The 17508-nt window shown below is 40.5% G+C and overlaps 1 protein-coding gene across 2 annotated transcripts in view; it reads left to right on the forward strand.

The window, feature by feature from the left end:
- The window catches only part of LOC143352654 (epidermal growth factor receptor kinase substrate 8), a 39424-nt gene extending 21916 nt beyond the window's left edge, over positions 1 to 17508 (forward strand). The window contains exons 2-10 of one of the 2 annotated variants that reach the window (XM_076785328.1): positions 7547 to 7610; positions 7885 to 8114; positions 8982 to 9321; positions 9650 to 10866; positions 12025 to 12142; positions 15426 to 15713; positions 16124 to 16289; positions 16555 to 16690; positions 16760 to 17508. In XM_076785328.1, coding sequence (XP_076641443.1) covers positions 7565 to 7610; positions 7885 to 8114; positions 8982 to 9321; positions 9650 to 10866; positions 12025 to 12142; positions 15426 to 15713; positions 16124 to 16289; positions 16555 to 16690; positions 16760 to 16831 — 2613 coding nt within the window. In that variant the 5' untranslated portion in view covers positions 7547 to 7564 and the 3' untranslated portion in view covers positions 16832 to 17508. The remainder of the gene's footprint in view (positions 1 to 7546; positions 7611 to 7884; positions 8115 to 8981; positions 9322 to 9649; positions 10867 to 12024; positions 12143 to 15425; positions 15714 to 16123; positions 16290 to 16554; positions 16691 to 16759) is intronic. The other variant, XM_076785329.1, reaches the window with a different exon arrangement.

Consider the following 17508-nt stretch of genomic DNA (forward strand, 5'->3'; position numbering starts at 1 on the left):
GGCGCTGGTTTGTGCGATCGCTTCAGAATCTGAACAGCAAGAATGTAGCTCTCGCGCGTATGTATCAATTTAGCAACAGATAAGGAGGAAGAAAAGGTAACAGAGCGACACAAAGACGTACATAAAAAAAAAAAAATATATATATATCCCGTGGAAACGCGACTGTATTCCCACCATCGATGATACAACCGTTTTTATCGAGTCACGTGTTGGTAACGTTGTTGCGCAATACCATTAACGGATCGCGATATAGTTCCACGACCCAAATCCGCCGTCACCGTAAAATCATATACATTTGAAATGAAATGAAATGGTGCCGGTTCTCGAACTGGCGTGCTGGCCTCGCCGGCTATTTCAGTTTCCTCGTTAAAGCTTATTTCGCGTCTTGAAAAAATCGCCTAACGACTTGCCACGAGACGTGCTCGTGGATTGAGCTACGCTGCGCGGAGATCGGTGGGCGGAATTTCATGAAATTACGGACACACGGAAATAACGAGGAAGTCATACTCGGCGAAACCGACGACCGTGTACGAAGATTACTAACAGAAATTAATTTGACGCGGATTAACGACCTCTTCACTGGACATTTCGTTAACACCACAACTTGCGAACCCGTCAACATGATGAACTTTAATTCCTTTGTTTCACAATTACCGAGATGGTACAGATGCTTTTATGGTGTCTCCGATATATTTAATTAATCGGAGTTAACACTATTTGTATCAAAGGTGTCGAAAGGGGCACCTTTTAAAATTTTGTATAAAATTTGTTCGGGACTGCACAAACGCATTAATGGGAAATCATTCGATAAATCTATTTCATTGAATGTACAGGATGATCGGTAACAGGTGGTACAATAAAAAATGGAGCGATTTTACGTTAAAAAATAAGTCGAAATAAGTATACATAAAAATATACAAATATAAATAAAAAGTGTGGCGATACCGTTTAACGTATTAGATTGCGTTTTAGTCGAATCAATTTAAAACCACAAAACCCTTTTAAAATTTTTCTGCCATTTTAGGATTTTGAAATATCAATTTTCGAATTTGGAAAGCATTATACAGAACAAATTTTGTACTTCCTTAAATGGGGCGATTCTTGAGTTGATTTGAAGTCAATTTTTCCTCTGCGAAAATGTTCTCCGCCGCTTTCTTAAGGAGTTATTAACGAAAAACACGGACCAATCAGAGCGCGGCTACAGCAGACGGATGCAGGCTGGACGACAGGTCTCGTTGAACGTAGCGTTGGCATTGGTTCAGCCGGAATCCGTCCGCTGTAGCCGCGCTCTGATTGGTCCGTGTTTTTCGTTATACTCGACGAAAGCACTAGATTCTAACTATCCAATAACCGATTATTCAACGTTATTAGCAGCAGTAGTAAATGCGGTAAAGGACCCAATTACCGTGGGGGTACTACTTACTGTGCTTATATTAATTATAGTTATTTTTAAATTATAATGAATATTAAAAAAAGATGTATAACATATATATTAATTAATTTTAATGAAAAAATTGAATTGAATGCTTTAAAAATAAGTATAATTAATATGGGCACAGTAATTGCCACCTCCACAGTAATTGGGTCCCTTACCCTAGTAAATGGTAACTAGCGCAACACTTTGAACACCGCTCCAATAGAAAGTACTAACTAGTTGTCTTAACGAATACAAAGAAACCAATTTAAATTATTGACTCACGAAGCCAGGAACCGCTAGAAGTCACTCTCAAGCGTGGAAACGGATTTCCGATTGACGCGTTCCGCCCGAACGAATTTCAAATTGATTAACGGGCTGCTATCTCGAATTGGAACATTATTGGTGTACCGTGAGAATCTGACGGACGAGTGGGTGAATGAACTTTTTGAGACCTCGGGACATTGTTAGGGAGAATGTTTTTGGGATGGTGGATAGATTTGATAGTCGGCTGCACAGTTGCAAAGAATGAAAAACCAGAGCTGATGAAGAGAGGTTTATGAGACGCCAGAAGAGTGTCGCCAGATCAAGACTTGCACCCCCACTCTAACTTCCCCTTCAACCGCGCTAGTCCCCGCGTTTCCGCCATGGCTCGGTCACGTGACGCGATTTAACTCTGTCGCGCATACTCCAGCACTGGCGGAGAGGGGGTAACGTTTTCCCCTCAGTTTCTGCTGCCTCCCCTCATCTGGCGACACTGTGAATTATTCTTTCTCCTTATTTTCAGTTTCATTTAACGGTTGTTTATGCTTCAGTACAGTTTTAATCGCCCCTAATATTCACGATTGTTTTTACTTCTAATCGACTTTTATTTTCTACATTTCGTGAAAGTTAGTCAGCGAACTTACAAGGAAAGGAACGCGATTGGTTATCTTATTGTCAGATTATCGCGTGTAGACTTGCAGAATAACACATAATTTTAGGTGTGGGCAGTAAATTTAAAACTGTGTAGTACATAGACTGCGTGTTCTTTCATGGAAAATGAAAATGTTCTGTATTAATTGTAAGGTACTGGAATGAAATCAAAATTTGTTTCTTGCTTTAATCATTTGAATAAGTTGTTGATAATATGTCGATATTATAAATCCTTTCTATCTTTTTAGTATTTCATATGATAATTCATTATGCTAATTAGTATAAATAAAATGAAATGTAAAGAAAAAAATCATGCAATGTAAAATTCTATTCTTTTGTAAGCAATATTTATGCACTGAAACAAATGTAGAGATACGGTAACTATAAACTTTCTTTTCTCTTCTGTGAATTAATAAAAATTGATAAAAAAGTTTTCATCATTGTAGCCGTGAAGAAAACCGTAAAACAGGGTATTAATTGTTTATATCTATTAAACGATCCTGTTTCCAGACTCGTACTTTGCGGATAGTATCAGGGACTTGTAGAATCTCGCAGAAACAGTTTTTTATGCAGAAGAACCCCACGATTGTGGTTCTTCCCTTGTTACAGGATACGTACAATTGAAGTCAGGTGCTTAGGGTCCGCTGTACACTTGGTTCCACCGCATCGTAGGGAACGACACCTGATAGAACGTGCAACAATGCCTCCTCCATTACGTGAATTCCCACGGTACCTAATCCCTGGCACAGTGAAAGCATTCCCTCGAACAGCTCGACCGCCAATCGGCGGCGCCGTTTTCTAACGTTTCGAATTCGAATGTTAATTGTTCTCCACGTTCTTGGCACTTCGTTAGCGCAGTTTGATTCGCGCGAATTAGAATTCTAGCTGGGACTCTCCGTTCGATTTTTATTTATCGACTGTGCACTCGATAAAAATGCTGAGAACCTCTAGAACAGAGCTGCTCGACACGACTATTAGAGTGCAAGGGCGCCCGCCGATGCCCGTGGGCACAGCTACGGGCAATGCTACGGGCAAATGACTTAGCGGCGTGGGGTAGCTGGCCACGTAGCTGTGACAATGCGTGTGACAAATACACGCATTCAACGTGGCCCGCAGTTCATCGTAGTATTCATAGTTTCGCTGGAATCTTGACTGGGACGGCAACTGGATTAGAAATTATAATTCAAAATTGGAGCAGTAAATATGCCTGTAAACCGTCGCGTAAAATAGAGTCAACAATCGACAGATATCATGCATCAAGATGCCTACAATTATCAAGGCAACGAATCCCGTTTATGAGCTTCGGTTGTACATCAAGATTGCACTATCAAGATGCTACTACCGTATAGGTAATTTAGCCAACCGAGTTTTGAATCGATAAAAGCTGCGAGTCAGGATGAAACCGAAAAAGGATGAATGACTCGCTAGAAAAAATCAGTAATCTAGAACGCTTCTTGAGTTTACATGCGGTAGTCTAACTCCGTCAGCGGTTATGATCTCTAGACATAGCGTAAACTGCTAGAAGAGAGTTTATGAACCTTTCGAGACGGTTACGTGATTGCTTGCGCGTGCGGATTGCGGCCTCCATTATCGGTTGGTCAAAGTATAATCATTATAGCTAAAGCATCTGAGTGCAAGTTAATTTTTCTTTTAAAAATAAACCACATGACCACGCCTAAGACCAGGATATTTTTTTTAGAAGAGATTTACCGCGAGGGGACATCTCAACAATTCATTAACCCTAAACCTACCAAGCATTAACAGTATCTGGTAAATATTGCTTTATAAAAATGGCAACCTTTTTATTGAGATTGTCCGTAATTTTCAATATAATAAATGCTTGGACAAGGAAATTTATTCTATTATTTTTCATGTGAATTTTTATAGTTTTAATAATTTTAAAATATAAAACCGTACTTTAAAATATATAACAGTATCCTTAAATTCTTCTAGGCTAAGGAACCCAATTACTGTGGGGGTCCCAATTATTGTGCGTACATTAATTATACCTTTTTTAAAAGCATAACGAATATTAAAATCAGTTAACATATGTATGTCATATATCACTCTTTTTATATTTGTTATGCTTTAAAAATAAGTACAATTAATATAGGCACAGTAATTGGGTCCCTTGCCTTACTGTCTTCTTAGCATTATATTCCATCTATCCATTTTGAACGCATGAAATCTAGTAATAACTGTACAGTTCCGATCATGATTGGACGATAGTGACTCGGTTAGTAAATATTTATGAAAGCAAGTTCCATTGACACCGAATGACTATTTCAAGCACAATTTCGTGGCGTTCCACTTTGTCTCTTTGGCCTGATGTACTAATATTTCCGAGTAAGTGTACCGCGGTCTTTCACCGGCGCCATTCATACAATGCTCTTGAATTAACCGGGAACGATGCCCTAAATGCTTCGGGCTAATCCGCCCGAAGAGCGCGCCGAAGAGGAATACTTCATTCATGAAAGTACCGTCGGTGAAGAGAGTACGGGATTCGTAACACCGCGATCAAACATCGCTTCAGGCGAGGTGGAGAGAAACTGTGATAGAAGCGACTCGTTTTTTTTTTGCATAGTTATGCCGCGAGGAATGTGAAATTCTGAATTTGCTCCAAGAGAAACCTATCTGCGCGGCCATACGGGCGCGCGTGCGCAAGCGAGCTAGCACGGACCGTTTCGCCAGGTGTTAAATAAAAGCTCGACGATGCGGGCTTGTCGGGATATTTCGCCCATAAAAGCCATAAATTGTTCGTGGAATCGTCTTCCGTTTCTTCCCGACGCCGCGCCGCGCCGTTCGCCGTATTTGTTCCTGCTATCTCGCACTTCTTTTCTTCCTCGGTCAGACGAGATCGTCGAGATAATGCGGGACAATTTCACCGTCGCTGATAATTAACAATTGTAGACAATTGACGATCAAGCCGCTGGCAATCGAATAAATTCGCGGACGTTTCTGGGAACTTTCCATTTTTGTAGACTATGCCCGAGGTGAAACGGACGAGTTCTATTGATCGCTGTCACGCTGAAAGCGTAGTCACAATTTTTCACCTTTTAACTGGTCGACTTTTCAATCGCGAACTGTTACGGACGCGTAACGAAAGACAAGTAAATTTGAGATCAGAAAAATTTGACCGTAATCAACGGAATATAGGGTAAGGGATTCAATTACTGTGCCTAGATTATACTTATTTTTATTAAGTGATTTTAATGAAACAAATTTGATATCTCTCTTTATAATTAATTAATGTAATATAATTAATATAGGCACAGTAGCTGATACCCCCACGGTGATTAGGTTTCTTACCCTAGTTTGCACTAATGTGGACAAATGCTATCACACAATGAAATGGAGAAGTTATTCATTGAATTAATAGTTGGTTTGATGATGCATCCTGGAGGAATTAGTCAACAAATTTATTGTTTTGGGTATTGTTTAAAAAATGGCTGTAAGTTTGGATAGACTCATTCCTGTTATTTTTATAAAGTAATACAAAATGGTCACTTTTAATACTATGTAAATCTAATGTTAAGAAGATAAATGAAAAGTTTCTGAAACGGCAAACTCGAATAACGAATTAACTCGTCATCTCCAATCAAAAGTTTAACACTTTGCAATACACGATAACGATTAAAAGTTGACAAAAAGCGTTCGATTTTGTATCCTTCTATCATTTTCCAGTGGTCGGAAAGTTTTTATTACCGATTTTTCTACAAATTAAAGATAGGACCGATACTAAGTCGTTTATAATTTTTTCCTATTAGTTCCGAGAGAATAGAAAGCTCGTCAAACTGACGATCATGCTACGAATTGTGTGTGTAACTATAACATAAAAGAATGTGTACAATCTAAAAGGAAAAATACCTGAACGGAGTTTAACGAAAGTTTCAATTGATTTCCAATTAAGTGAACGCATTGGTCATGTGACTAGACTCCAGATTTTATACATTTATAACAAAAATGAGCAGGTGCAATTCAAAACAGTGAAAAGATTTAAAGATTTTAAGAGTATTAATATATATATATTATTTTATATTTATATTATTATTACTATATATATATATTTGACTGAGTAATGTTATTAAAATAAGGAATGAATTTCTATTTAACACCAGTTTATTGCAGTCGGCGCGAAACACTTTTGTTTCGCATAAAGATTCGCTAGTCCCGTCACTTTCGCGTAATGATCCACGACGATTGAAGTTTGCATAAGTACCCGCAATTTACTGGCGATGGTTAGCTGCACTGCGTTTCCACGTTTTCAACAATGAAGAACGCGTTTCGGGACCAAAGTGTGTAGACCATTTACGTTTAATTGTTCGTAGTTAGCAGAGGTGCTGTCTCAGTGAGCAGGATTGCGTGCTTCAAAATACTTCGACGTCGGTCACTTTTACGGAAACCTGCTGAATCTGCGCAGAATTCATGCAGAATCCGTGCAGAATCCACTCCACGATTCCACAGAATCCATGCAGAATCTACTACACGATTCCACAGAATGCATGCAAAATCCATTACACGATTCGACAGAATCTATGCAAAATCCATGCAAAATCCACTGCAGGATTCCACAGAATCCATGCAGAATGCGTGCAGGACTCATTCAAAATCCATGCAGAATCCACTGCAAGATTCCACAGAATCCATGCAGAATCCACGCAGAATCCACTACACGATTCCACGGAATCCATACAGAATCCGTGCAGAATTCACGCAGAATCTGTGCAAAATTCGCTGCACGATTCCGTAGAATCCGCAATGAGCAACATTTATCGATAATCCACAGAATATCAGTTTGCTAGCAAAGTTCGCTGAGTAGAAGGCGCGCGAAAGGAATTCTCGACATGTCCGGCGAGCGAATTAGGCTCATTGGAATTTCACTTTGGTTACAAGCTGGCTTTCGTGTCGCCAAGTATGGTCCCCATGACCCGGTAGCCGGATACGACATCGCGACGTGCAAGTATCGACTGCGACCATCATTAAGCGATTAAAACGGCTTGCGGATTGATCGCGACGTTGTCGTGTCAACGGTTTCAGAGGGAATAAGCGGACGTAAATTCGGACCACCTGTGCTCTATCGTGTTTGTATTCGCGTTTGAAATGTTATCTAGCTCGTACAAGTTCTGAAAAAACGTTTTTATCGCTGCTCGCAAGGTTTCGTGGAAAACAAATAGACGATCAGTCTTTTCAAGCTCGATGTCGATTCGATTGTTTCAGATAAGAGGTACACGCGCGATGCCGTACTACAACAGCGGGCACAGTCCTTCCACCTACAATAAAGGTAATCAGAGCAACTGGTTCAGATCTAAATTTACAGCTTTGTAACGTTCGATCGGGCCGTACTTCTTTTCCTCTACTGTCCGTTTGCGCGATTATCACTCCATTTTATCTGTCAGATAACACGAGGACGTTTCTCAAGAATGTTCTACAGCCCTTGAACAGAATCCTATATAAAATTATACAAACAAATACCGAAGTTCTAAATCGTTAGCTTGTCGATCAAATAGCAATTGCGTGAACAAGTATAAATATTAATGAGAACTCTGATCTATTAGATGGAGGATCGAGCGGGCCATCGAGCACATCGGGCGGCCGAGTCAGTAGCTCCGAGCCGACGTACATGATGGAACATTTGGCCACGTTCACGGTCACGAAGGAAACGGTTTATCCAGCGGATGGTATGAGACGACTTCTGCAGCTGGAGAAGAGCAGCGGCATTTGGAGCCAGAAGATGCAGCTCCGTCTTGAACGGAACTGGGTCCTGATCATGGACAACGAGACAGGGGTAAAGATCTATCCTTGACTCGGAAAACAAAGCAAGAAACATTTCCAGTCGGACAACAGGATATGGCGAGCTCGTAAAATCCTTTCGATGATGCCAGAATGCTAATCTTTACTTCGGAATGATCTGTTTTTAAAAAAATTTCAAACAGGATGCGTGGCTCTTTCAGGACCGCCCAAACTAGACTTATTTTAATGTTAGAGTATCTGTGACGACCTGCAGGAACTACACCCAGCTACTCATATTGTGAGAATCCGTTGACTACTTACAGGTGTATACAGAAGATTAAATCAGTTTAGCATAATCCATTCTGCTTTGGTGCTCTCTGGAGTTCAGATAATATTGTCTTAAATACTTGAATGGCTTAAAACTTTTCTCAGTTCTGTATACATTCGGTAAAGGCTCTAACATTAACTCTTTCACCGATAACAAGTCAATTCATCGTTGACGTTGCTACCACCTTCCAGAAAGCTATCGTTTCTACCCCAATTCAACGATTAACTTTTTTACCTAATTGTCTCACAGTATCTGGTACAAACTGTATCGTATTTGTATTGATTATGACGAAATTTTTGTTACCGTTACTTTTTTACTTGTCTTCACAACAAAGTGGTCGACTAGTAGCGTAGACAGACGCCTTCGAGAAGGCTAATGCGAGTTCGTTGTATCCTGTCTACCGAGTGTGCGAACGAAAATATGCTTAGATACTAGTAACACAAATACGCACTACGGTAAACCCGCGTTGATTTATAAATTACATCGACCGCTCGCGAATGTAACAAACCGGAACATTCGCGAAATGGCTACTTTAGTCGGCGGACTTGAGGTTTTAAGTTTCACTTAATGCATCGTTGATAAATTCGTATGCAGGCCGTCATGGAGCGATTCCCAGCCTCGTTGATACAGGAACCGACCGCATTCACGTCGAGGGACCCTATGGAGATGTATAACAACATTCTCGTCTTCACAGTGGCGGATGACAGCGGTTCCGGTCAGCGGGCAGAGATGCATATATTCCAGTGTCAGAGCGTATCCGCCCAGGATCTCGTCGAGGACTTGAAGATGCTACAAATGGGTAAATTGGTTCCAGGTGGATCGCCGAGGGGACCTAGGGGGCGTATTCCACCTCCCCCGACATTGCCGCCCCCGGAACCACCCTTGAACGGGGTGAACGTTCGCGAACAAGTGTCTGCGTTTAACGCCAATAACGGTACGCTTTCAGCCTAATTCCTCGATTTGTCGATACTCCGACCAACTTTTTATAGACCTTCAATATTTAATAGATTTTTCCCGATCGCCAAAACTTTTTCGTACATAATTTTATACAGCGGGGAATGTATAGAATTGTTGTTACCTGTAATTTCTCTATGTAGAGCACGATGCATTTCTACGATTGACAATCTGTTTCTTTTTAACCCCCGCCCGTTCCTCCGGGTGAAAATCGCCACCCATTTGCTATTATTGATTACGAATGAGTTTTGGTGCATGGTACGAGAAAGACTTGCTAAACGAGACAACGCGTCCTTTGGTGTTCGCAGCAGACGGCCAGAACGATATATCTCGCGAGGAGAACAACGACGAGGTCTCCTCGACGTCCTCGGAGAAATACGAGCGCGACGTGACGATCCTGAACCATTGTTTCGACGACATCGAGAAATTTATCGCGCGTCTCCAGCACGCCGCGGCCGCGTCGAAAGAGCTGGAGCGTCGCCGACGCAATCGGAAATCGAAGAAGCGGAATCTCGGCGACGGTATGCTGACGATGAGAGCGAAACCACCGCCGGAGATGGAGTTCATCGACATCTTCCAAAAGTTCAAGCTCTCGTTCAATCTGCTCGCGAAGCTGAAGGCGCACATCCACGATCCGAACGCGCCCGAGCTGGTACATTTCCTGTTCACTCCGCTGGCCCTGATCGTGGACGCTTCCCGCGACACCAATTACGATCCGAACTTGCCCAGCAAAGTGGTGTCGCCTTTGCTGACCAGGGAAGCGGTGAATCTATTGATCAACTGCGTCACCAGCAAAGAGACGGAGCTCTGGCACTCTCTGGGCGAGACCTGGATGATACCTCGGGACCAATGGAAGGGCCACGTGTCCCCGTACCATCCGATCTTCATGGACGGTTGGTCGCCGGAGTACCCTATACCCGAGGACAGGGACCACGATCACTTGGCGTCGTTGCTGAACGCGGACAAACAGAAGAGGGACGAGCTTCCCGAGCAGCAGAACGATCCCTACTATAATCACAGAGAAGTGGACGAGTCTCACTACAGCAGCGATTACTTGGAGTACGAGAGCAGGGAGGAGCGCGGCGGTAACGAGTACTTCGAGAGGAATTATGGACCCGGTTCGGAGCTGTACACCAGGGAGGAGAGAGTGGTGGATCAGACGAGAGCGCACAGCGATATATCCGTCGATTCGATCGAGAGAACGCCGAGGGGCGCCGGTATCGACAGGGCGCAGGAGGCCTGGCTCGACGACCTGATGGCCAGACACGCGAAGGTCGTGCAGGTCACCTATCCCAGAACGGCGAACAACGACAAAGAGCTGACGGTCGTCAGGGGCGAGTATCTCGAGATCCTCGACGACAGCCGGAAATGGTGGAAGGCGAGAAATTCCAGGGGCCAAGTCGCGCACGTGCCACACACCATCGTCGCGCCCCACAACCCCTCCCATGCGGCCGACAATGATGTTTTTAACAATCCTCTGTACACCAGCCGATACCCCAGGCAGGGGCACGGCTATAATTACGAGGTGAGAGTTACCGGGGAAATGTAACCGCGTCGGATGGTAGAGGTCCGCTCGAACCAGCAATTGCTCTTGTGAAATCTGTGCCACTGGTTACGATCATTACAGAACAGTACATTTTCAATGCGCATTGTTCTTCTTAGTTTTAATGATTACGTTTCGGATCGTCTGGCCAATGGATTTTTCTACAACTAATTGCGTTCTAGTTCTTCGGTTCGATCAGCGGGTATCTCAGCTTCTACCGTGTATATTAATGGAACGCGTCCGTGGTCGCTGACCCAATACCGCGTATTTTTCATCTTATTTTACTCGTAGAAACTAGTTGCAAATTGGACGTGGCATTCGAAACACGAAGAGAAATTTCAGATCACCTTATTTTTAGTTCCTGCTCTTTCTTTGCTCTGCTGTTCGTCGGTTTCTGGAAACCTGTCTACTTGTAGTTGCTAACTTTTATATGCTAGGACAACTTTCACTATGCAAGAGCTAGATCGCGAGTAGTTAAAGCTACGCGATTGCACAAAATAATAAAACACTTTACATATTTATGTATTTCGTATACTTAAAAGTGGGGAATGCACGCTATTTACACCATGTGTGTTGCATGTCGTCTCCGGGGTGAACACACAAAATCTTAAGTTTTTCTAATGTGTAACAGTTACAGAAGGAATTGTAAAAATGAAGTAATGTCTGTTGGACAAAAGCATAAGACACAATGTGGAATATTGAGTCATGTGGATAAAAATTAGCAAGTGCCTGTCGGTATTAAATACTTCCTCTGTCCCATAATAATAGTAGCAAGTGAATATTTAAACGGGAATTATTGGCGAATGCAGCTGTAAGTTATGTTGTAGCGCAAAATTGCGAAGCCTTCAAAAAAGGTTTGCAGCCAAGGGATCCTACCTACAAGTTTAAAATGCTGTAACGAAATTATTGAGAAATCCAGAAACTATCTGAAAACTCAAAATAAAATAACTGTTGCGTTCTATATTTATTTTCTTTTGCTACTATTATTATGGGACAGAGGGAGCATAAGTAAAGGCGAAGACTAGGGTTCTTATGCATAATTTTCTATTAGTGCTATTTTGTCTAGAGAAGCTGTTCGAATTAGCTATTAATAGTTACTGTCGTGTGTTTGCATATTTTTCATATTGATATAATTTCCAGGACTCGGAACTTGAAAGGACCAGCACTAGTCCAGGACCGGAAGCAACCCATCGGACGCACGCAATTCCACCACCGGCGCCCGCTGATTGGGTGAGGAAAGAGAGACTCGGGAAAAAAGGTGAATTCCGATACTTTTAAGCTGATTAACGAGTCAGGCTCTGTGCGTCGCTTTCTTCGTCTTCGCCTGATTCGCAAGGGATTATTGTTAACTCGGGGAACCACTTTGAACGCGTGGTCAAAAAGTATGTTAGAATACAAGATCGAACAAGACCATCGACTAAAGCGAAAACACGATCATTGAATCTTAGGTAATTGCACTGAAAACTGTAAGCTGGTCGGCGACGTTTTCTTGGAAAATAATCAATCTTTGCTTTTGTCCTCGACAGGACCGCTAACAGCATATTCAAATCTATTTTCCAAAGAACGCGAGGCCGTACAATTTACCGCAGAATAAAAGTATGCCGTAACGAGACCGTTGCGACGTAATCGATATTATTTATAGTTAGTGTCCGCATGTTGTGTCTTCAGCTGTCGTGCTCGAATAATTTCTGCCGTGTTCTGACACGGCACGGTTTATGTACACGTTGCACAGTTTGTCCAACAGAATCATTCCACGATGTCCGACATTTTTTTTACGTCAATTCCGTATTTTTTACTCGTATGTGTATATATATAAATACAAACATATAAAGGAGGTGTATGCGAGCAATTAGATCGTGTTCGTCAGCATTATCGTCGTAACAAGGATCAAGTTCTTTGATTTACCAAACTCTTCGAACGACGTTTGCGAGCGTTATCGCGCTTAACATATTCACTGCGGTTTCATAAATGGATGTTCTGGTATGTACGGCATGTATTTCATTTTCGAGGTTGTTTTACAATACTTCGTTGCGACCACATCAGGTCGTGAACGTTCATGCAAACGGATACTTTCGTAGAGGAAATTCGGAATAACTGGAACTAAATAGATTGTTATCTCTTTTATTAATTCTCAGTAGATATAAAGTAGGTATACAGTTGTTATATTGTTGATAATTTAAACTTATCTCCGTCCGTGTACTGTTAACATATCGAGATCGCCAGACTGGTGCGATCCGCAGCGAACGTGTTAAGTATCTTATTTGGCGATTTTTAGGAAAATTCTTTTTTTATACAGTTAACGATCGTCAGACGTTACGCCAGCGATAATAGTTTGAATTTTATTTGGCGCGATTTTGCAATGAAAAAACTTCATTGAATTGCGGATGAACCTAGATCTAAAAGAACGGAAGGTTGAGGTTTTATTGAACAAAACGATAATCTGCCGATATTGCTCTCTGTATGTTTGCTTGAAGATATGAAAATTGACATTACGCTCGGGATCGTCTGATATTATTACGGAGTCGTACGTGTTCAGGTTAGTTTTAACACCTTGTTTTGTTAGTGACCATAGAGAGGACGATACCACATTTTTTTATATTTATCGACTAACCAAATCTTACCATATATATATTATATATAACGATACTTAATAGAAGAGGACGATATGTATAGTTTTCTACCAGAGTGCGAAAGGTCAGGCGAAGGACCCAGATGAAGCTTGTGGTAACGTGCAACGCAATCTCTCCACGCTTCCACTAGGAATAGAATGAAAACTCACATCCATTATGGTCGTTTTTCAAAGTTTCTTCCAGGTTACCTAAATTCTATTTTCCATTCTCATTTGTTACGATTCTTCACGGGTTTTCCTACTTTAATCGAATTGGAGAGTAACATAATGTCTACAAGAAACACGTTTTATTAAGAGGACGAGCAAAATGGAGTCATTTAAAAGAATGTATTGAAAGACACTTTCGTCGTTTTGTCGATATTTTTTGAAACATCAACATTTGTTGCTAGTTTTATGATTTTTACTTGTGACTTTAGAATTACTTCTGTCCTTCTTGATTTACCGACCGCGCCATTCTCTAAGCCTTGGTATTCATCTGTTTCCTGATATTTGAGGTCGTAGAATTTTCTCTAGTTTAATAATTTGATTTTACAAATACCCAATTAGCCAAATCTGTTTCGAGTAAATTTTGCGCAATATTTGTATCATACTCCGCGAGCAAAAAGCGGTCACTTTGGTACCAAACCCTGCTTGGAGCAGAATTTGGTCCCTATTTAACTGCAAAATTCGATGCCAAGGATAGGTCAAAATCGGAGTAAACCTTTCTGTAGGAGGAAAAATAGAATTTTATTTAAACTTCTAAATTATATAATTTTAAGTTTCATGTATTTGCAATAGTTTAATTCCGTTTTCCCTCCTACAGCAAGGTTTACATACTCTTAGAACAAGGTTAGGTTCGCTCTCAGTGCGACCGACCTGCCCTCTATAACAAAGCCAAGGTTTGGCCCTAAGCCTAACGAGGAAACAGATGGATCAGAATTTGTAGACTTTTGGTGGCAAATTCATAGCAAATTGCTTACTGGGTCCTTACAGTAGGAAAATTCATGTGAAAGAGCTAGAGTAGCCTGTCAGAACCGCGAAAAATTTCTCTCGGAGGTACTTTATGGTGTGCACGATCGCAGTCTTGCACTCTCTGCCCGAGCGAGTGAAACCCTTAATTCTTTATCTGTTCTGTGTACAAGGGATGGGGGTGCGATCCGTCCAGTATTTCGTTGCACTGTAATTTATGTACATCAATTATTAATAAATATACTCGGTTACTGATTGTAATTGTCTCTGCCTATGTTCTCGTCTTACCCGTATAGCTTAGAAAACTCCAAAGGATCTTCCTCGAAGCAGGATATCCCAAGCTTTTGGTAGCTAAACCGTGTCACTGTGTTCTATGAGCAATTATAAAAATTTAAGACACTCTACACATATTGTTAAACTGCGGATCTTTATGCAATTTCCCATTTTCATAGTTTATTTTCTAAAAATTGGATTGAGAGAACCATTGGAACAAACTGATTGGAGGATTCATAATAGAATGACGGAACTAAAAATGTTAGTATATTTGAATAATATGAATTCTTTCTTACAATTTCATAAATTTGCATATACCATAAATGCATAAAGATCATCAGTCTACGTATTGTGATTATTCTTACCGTCCTTGTTGAACTATAAGTAGTAAAGATCCTGATCCTAATAGCGTAGGTCCACTGAAGGTGTCCTGCTTCAATTATTAGATGATTAGTACTACAGAGAATAGTGACGCTTCTGTGTACACGAGTATTCGTTTAGTATCGTAGACCTCTCTGTCGATACTTTCACCACCTGCGCTCGCTTAAAGTGTGCTTCTTACTGTCAGTGTGATCGTCCATTGGGAATCGTCTTCTGTGTCCGTTCTGCAAATATTTTAGGGTAAGTTTGAGCCTTCTTGGTAATACAAGCTACATCATTTCTAGATTTTATTAAATATTAATCATTACAGACGAGTCTACCGAAACTTCACCCACTATCAGCGGAAAGGTGTTGGTTACAAATGGCACCGACACCAGTGACTTGCCATTCGGCGACGAGCCTCGGAAAGCAAAGCCGAACGAGACGACGGAAGTCGTTGAAATTCATCCTCCACCCCCCAATCTATCAGAAAATATTGTTTCTGGAAGATCATCACCGCCACCGCCACCTCCGCTTCAACCCTTACAGACTCAAACATCCGTTTCGTCGACCAGCTCCAGCAGAACTGGAACGTACAAGAGCACCAAGTCTATCGGCCGTAAATTTCGAATTTATACTCTTTGTAATAAGACGAGGGACCCAATTACTTTTGGGTTACCAATCATTGTGTCTATATTAATTATACTTATTTTTAAGGCATAATGAATATTAAAAAAAGAGATATTAAATTTTTTTCATTAAAATCAGTTAATATTACTGTTATATATCTCTTTTTTAATATTCGTTATGCTTTAAAATTAAGTATTATTAGTATAGGCACAGTAATTGGGTCCCTTACTCTAGTATAGTTCTGTCTCAAGAAACGGCAGTGACTCAGAATCGGCTTTGGACGTTTCTCGGATCAGGGTACCTATTTGGCTTGCCTTTGTTCTCGAGTACAAATGTTGGCGCCGTTTCTCGAGACAGAACTGTAGGTTCCTAGTTGCTTGATTTATTGTCTTTTTGAAGAACTGAGCAATCAAGAACAGATGCAAGAGGAGCTGAAGTACGTGTTAAGTATGTTCCGCGAGAAGAAGCATAAGAACGATGTTACCGATCGCGGAGTTCTCTTGGACCAGCGCTCCAGCCCTAGCGAAGTGTACAGCTGGCTGACCGCCAAAGGATTTGCAGAAAAGTATGACAGCGTTGAAGAATGATGGATCATTTCTGAAGCATTTCGATCCAAGTCAAAAGCCATTGTACTTCTATATAGCATAAGGAGGAGCTTGAAAATATCTTTCATTCGTTCTTTCAATTTTTATAAATATTTTTATTCAGATATAAATGAGGAATCATAGGCAATTTTTAGCTTTCCTTGAATGAGTTCCTTCCAAATTAATGAAATAGAATTTTTTCTTCTTCAAAGAATAATTATCGAAAAATATATTGTCTGCTTTCAGGACTTGTAAACAATTAAGGGACATGACCGGTGCAGATATTTTTGACTTAACCAGACGACAAATGGAGCAATATTGTGGCGCAGCCGAAGGTGGCAGACTCTTCAGTCAGATTAGTCTAGCAAAAAGTTTGTCCGAGGTAAAGTAGATCGATGGAACGTAATATAAAATTATAACAATTTTAAATACCGCATGTTTTTTTTTACAGAAAAAGAGTCCTCGATCGTCAGAATTGAAAGGAATATTGGAGAAAGTTCGTCAAAAGGCAGGGGAGCAGTAGATTTCGCTATTGCAAAATACTCTTGAAAAATTTAGAGAAAGAACCGTTGAATAATAGATATCTTTACAATGTGTAAAGAATGTAACCTTATATTAGATTTATTGTCCAGTGATACTAATGTATTGATCTTCTCTACAATATTCTGTGATCATACATTTTCAAAACGTGAGCCATATTACGTGTGTGTACTATAGTACTGAAGTGTTTGTTTTCACTGCCTGAATATGTATTGTTAAATATACGGATAACTTTACGACTCGTGCCGTAAAAATGGTTTCAAACTTATACATATATGTATTACGATGTCTACAATTGAGATTCTATTATTCTTTTACACGCGCATATTGTTGGATAGTTGTTGCTCACAAGTTTGGGATCATTAATATTCACAGTAATAATTTAACATTGTTGATATATATAAATACGGAAACTTATATTACCAAAATAGTACATTTAGGAACTTCTTGAACTTTGCATATTATTATATTAATATTTTGCATATATTTCATGTATAGTTTAACAAAGACTAGAAAGATCTCAAATATTAGAGCGATGGTGTATTTAAAGTGGTGATTAGAATTATGAGATGTTTATGTAAATATATATACATATATAGAGTAACAGACTAAATTACAAAAACAAAAGTTAAAATAAACTTACACTTCCCGAGAACCTCA

Source organism: Halictus rubicundus, chromosome 3 (genome assembly GCF_050948215.1).
Source record: "Halictus rubicundus isolate RS-2024b chromosome 3, iyHalRubi1_principal, whole genome shotgun sequence".
Classification (NCBI taxonomy): domain Eukaryota; kingdom Metazoa; phylum Arthropoda; class Insecta; order Hymenoptera; family Halictidae; genus Halictus; species Halictus rubicundus.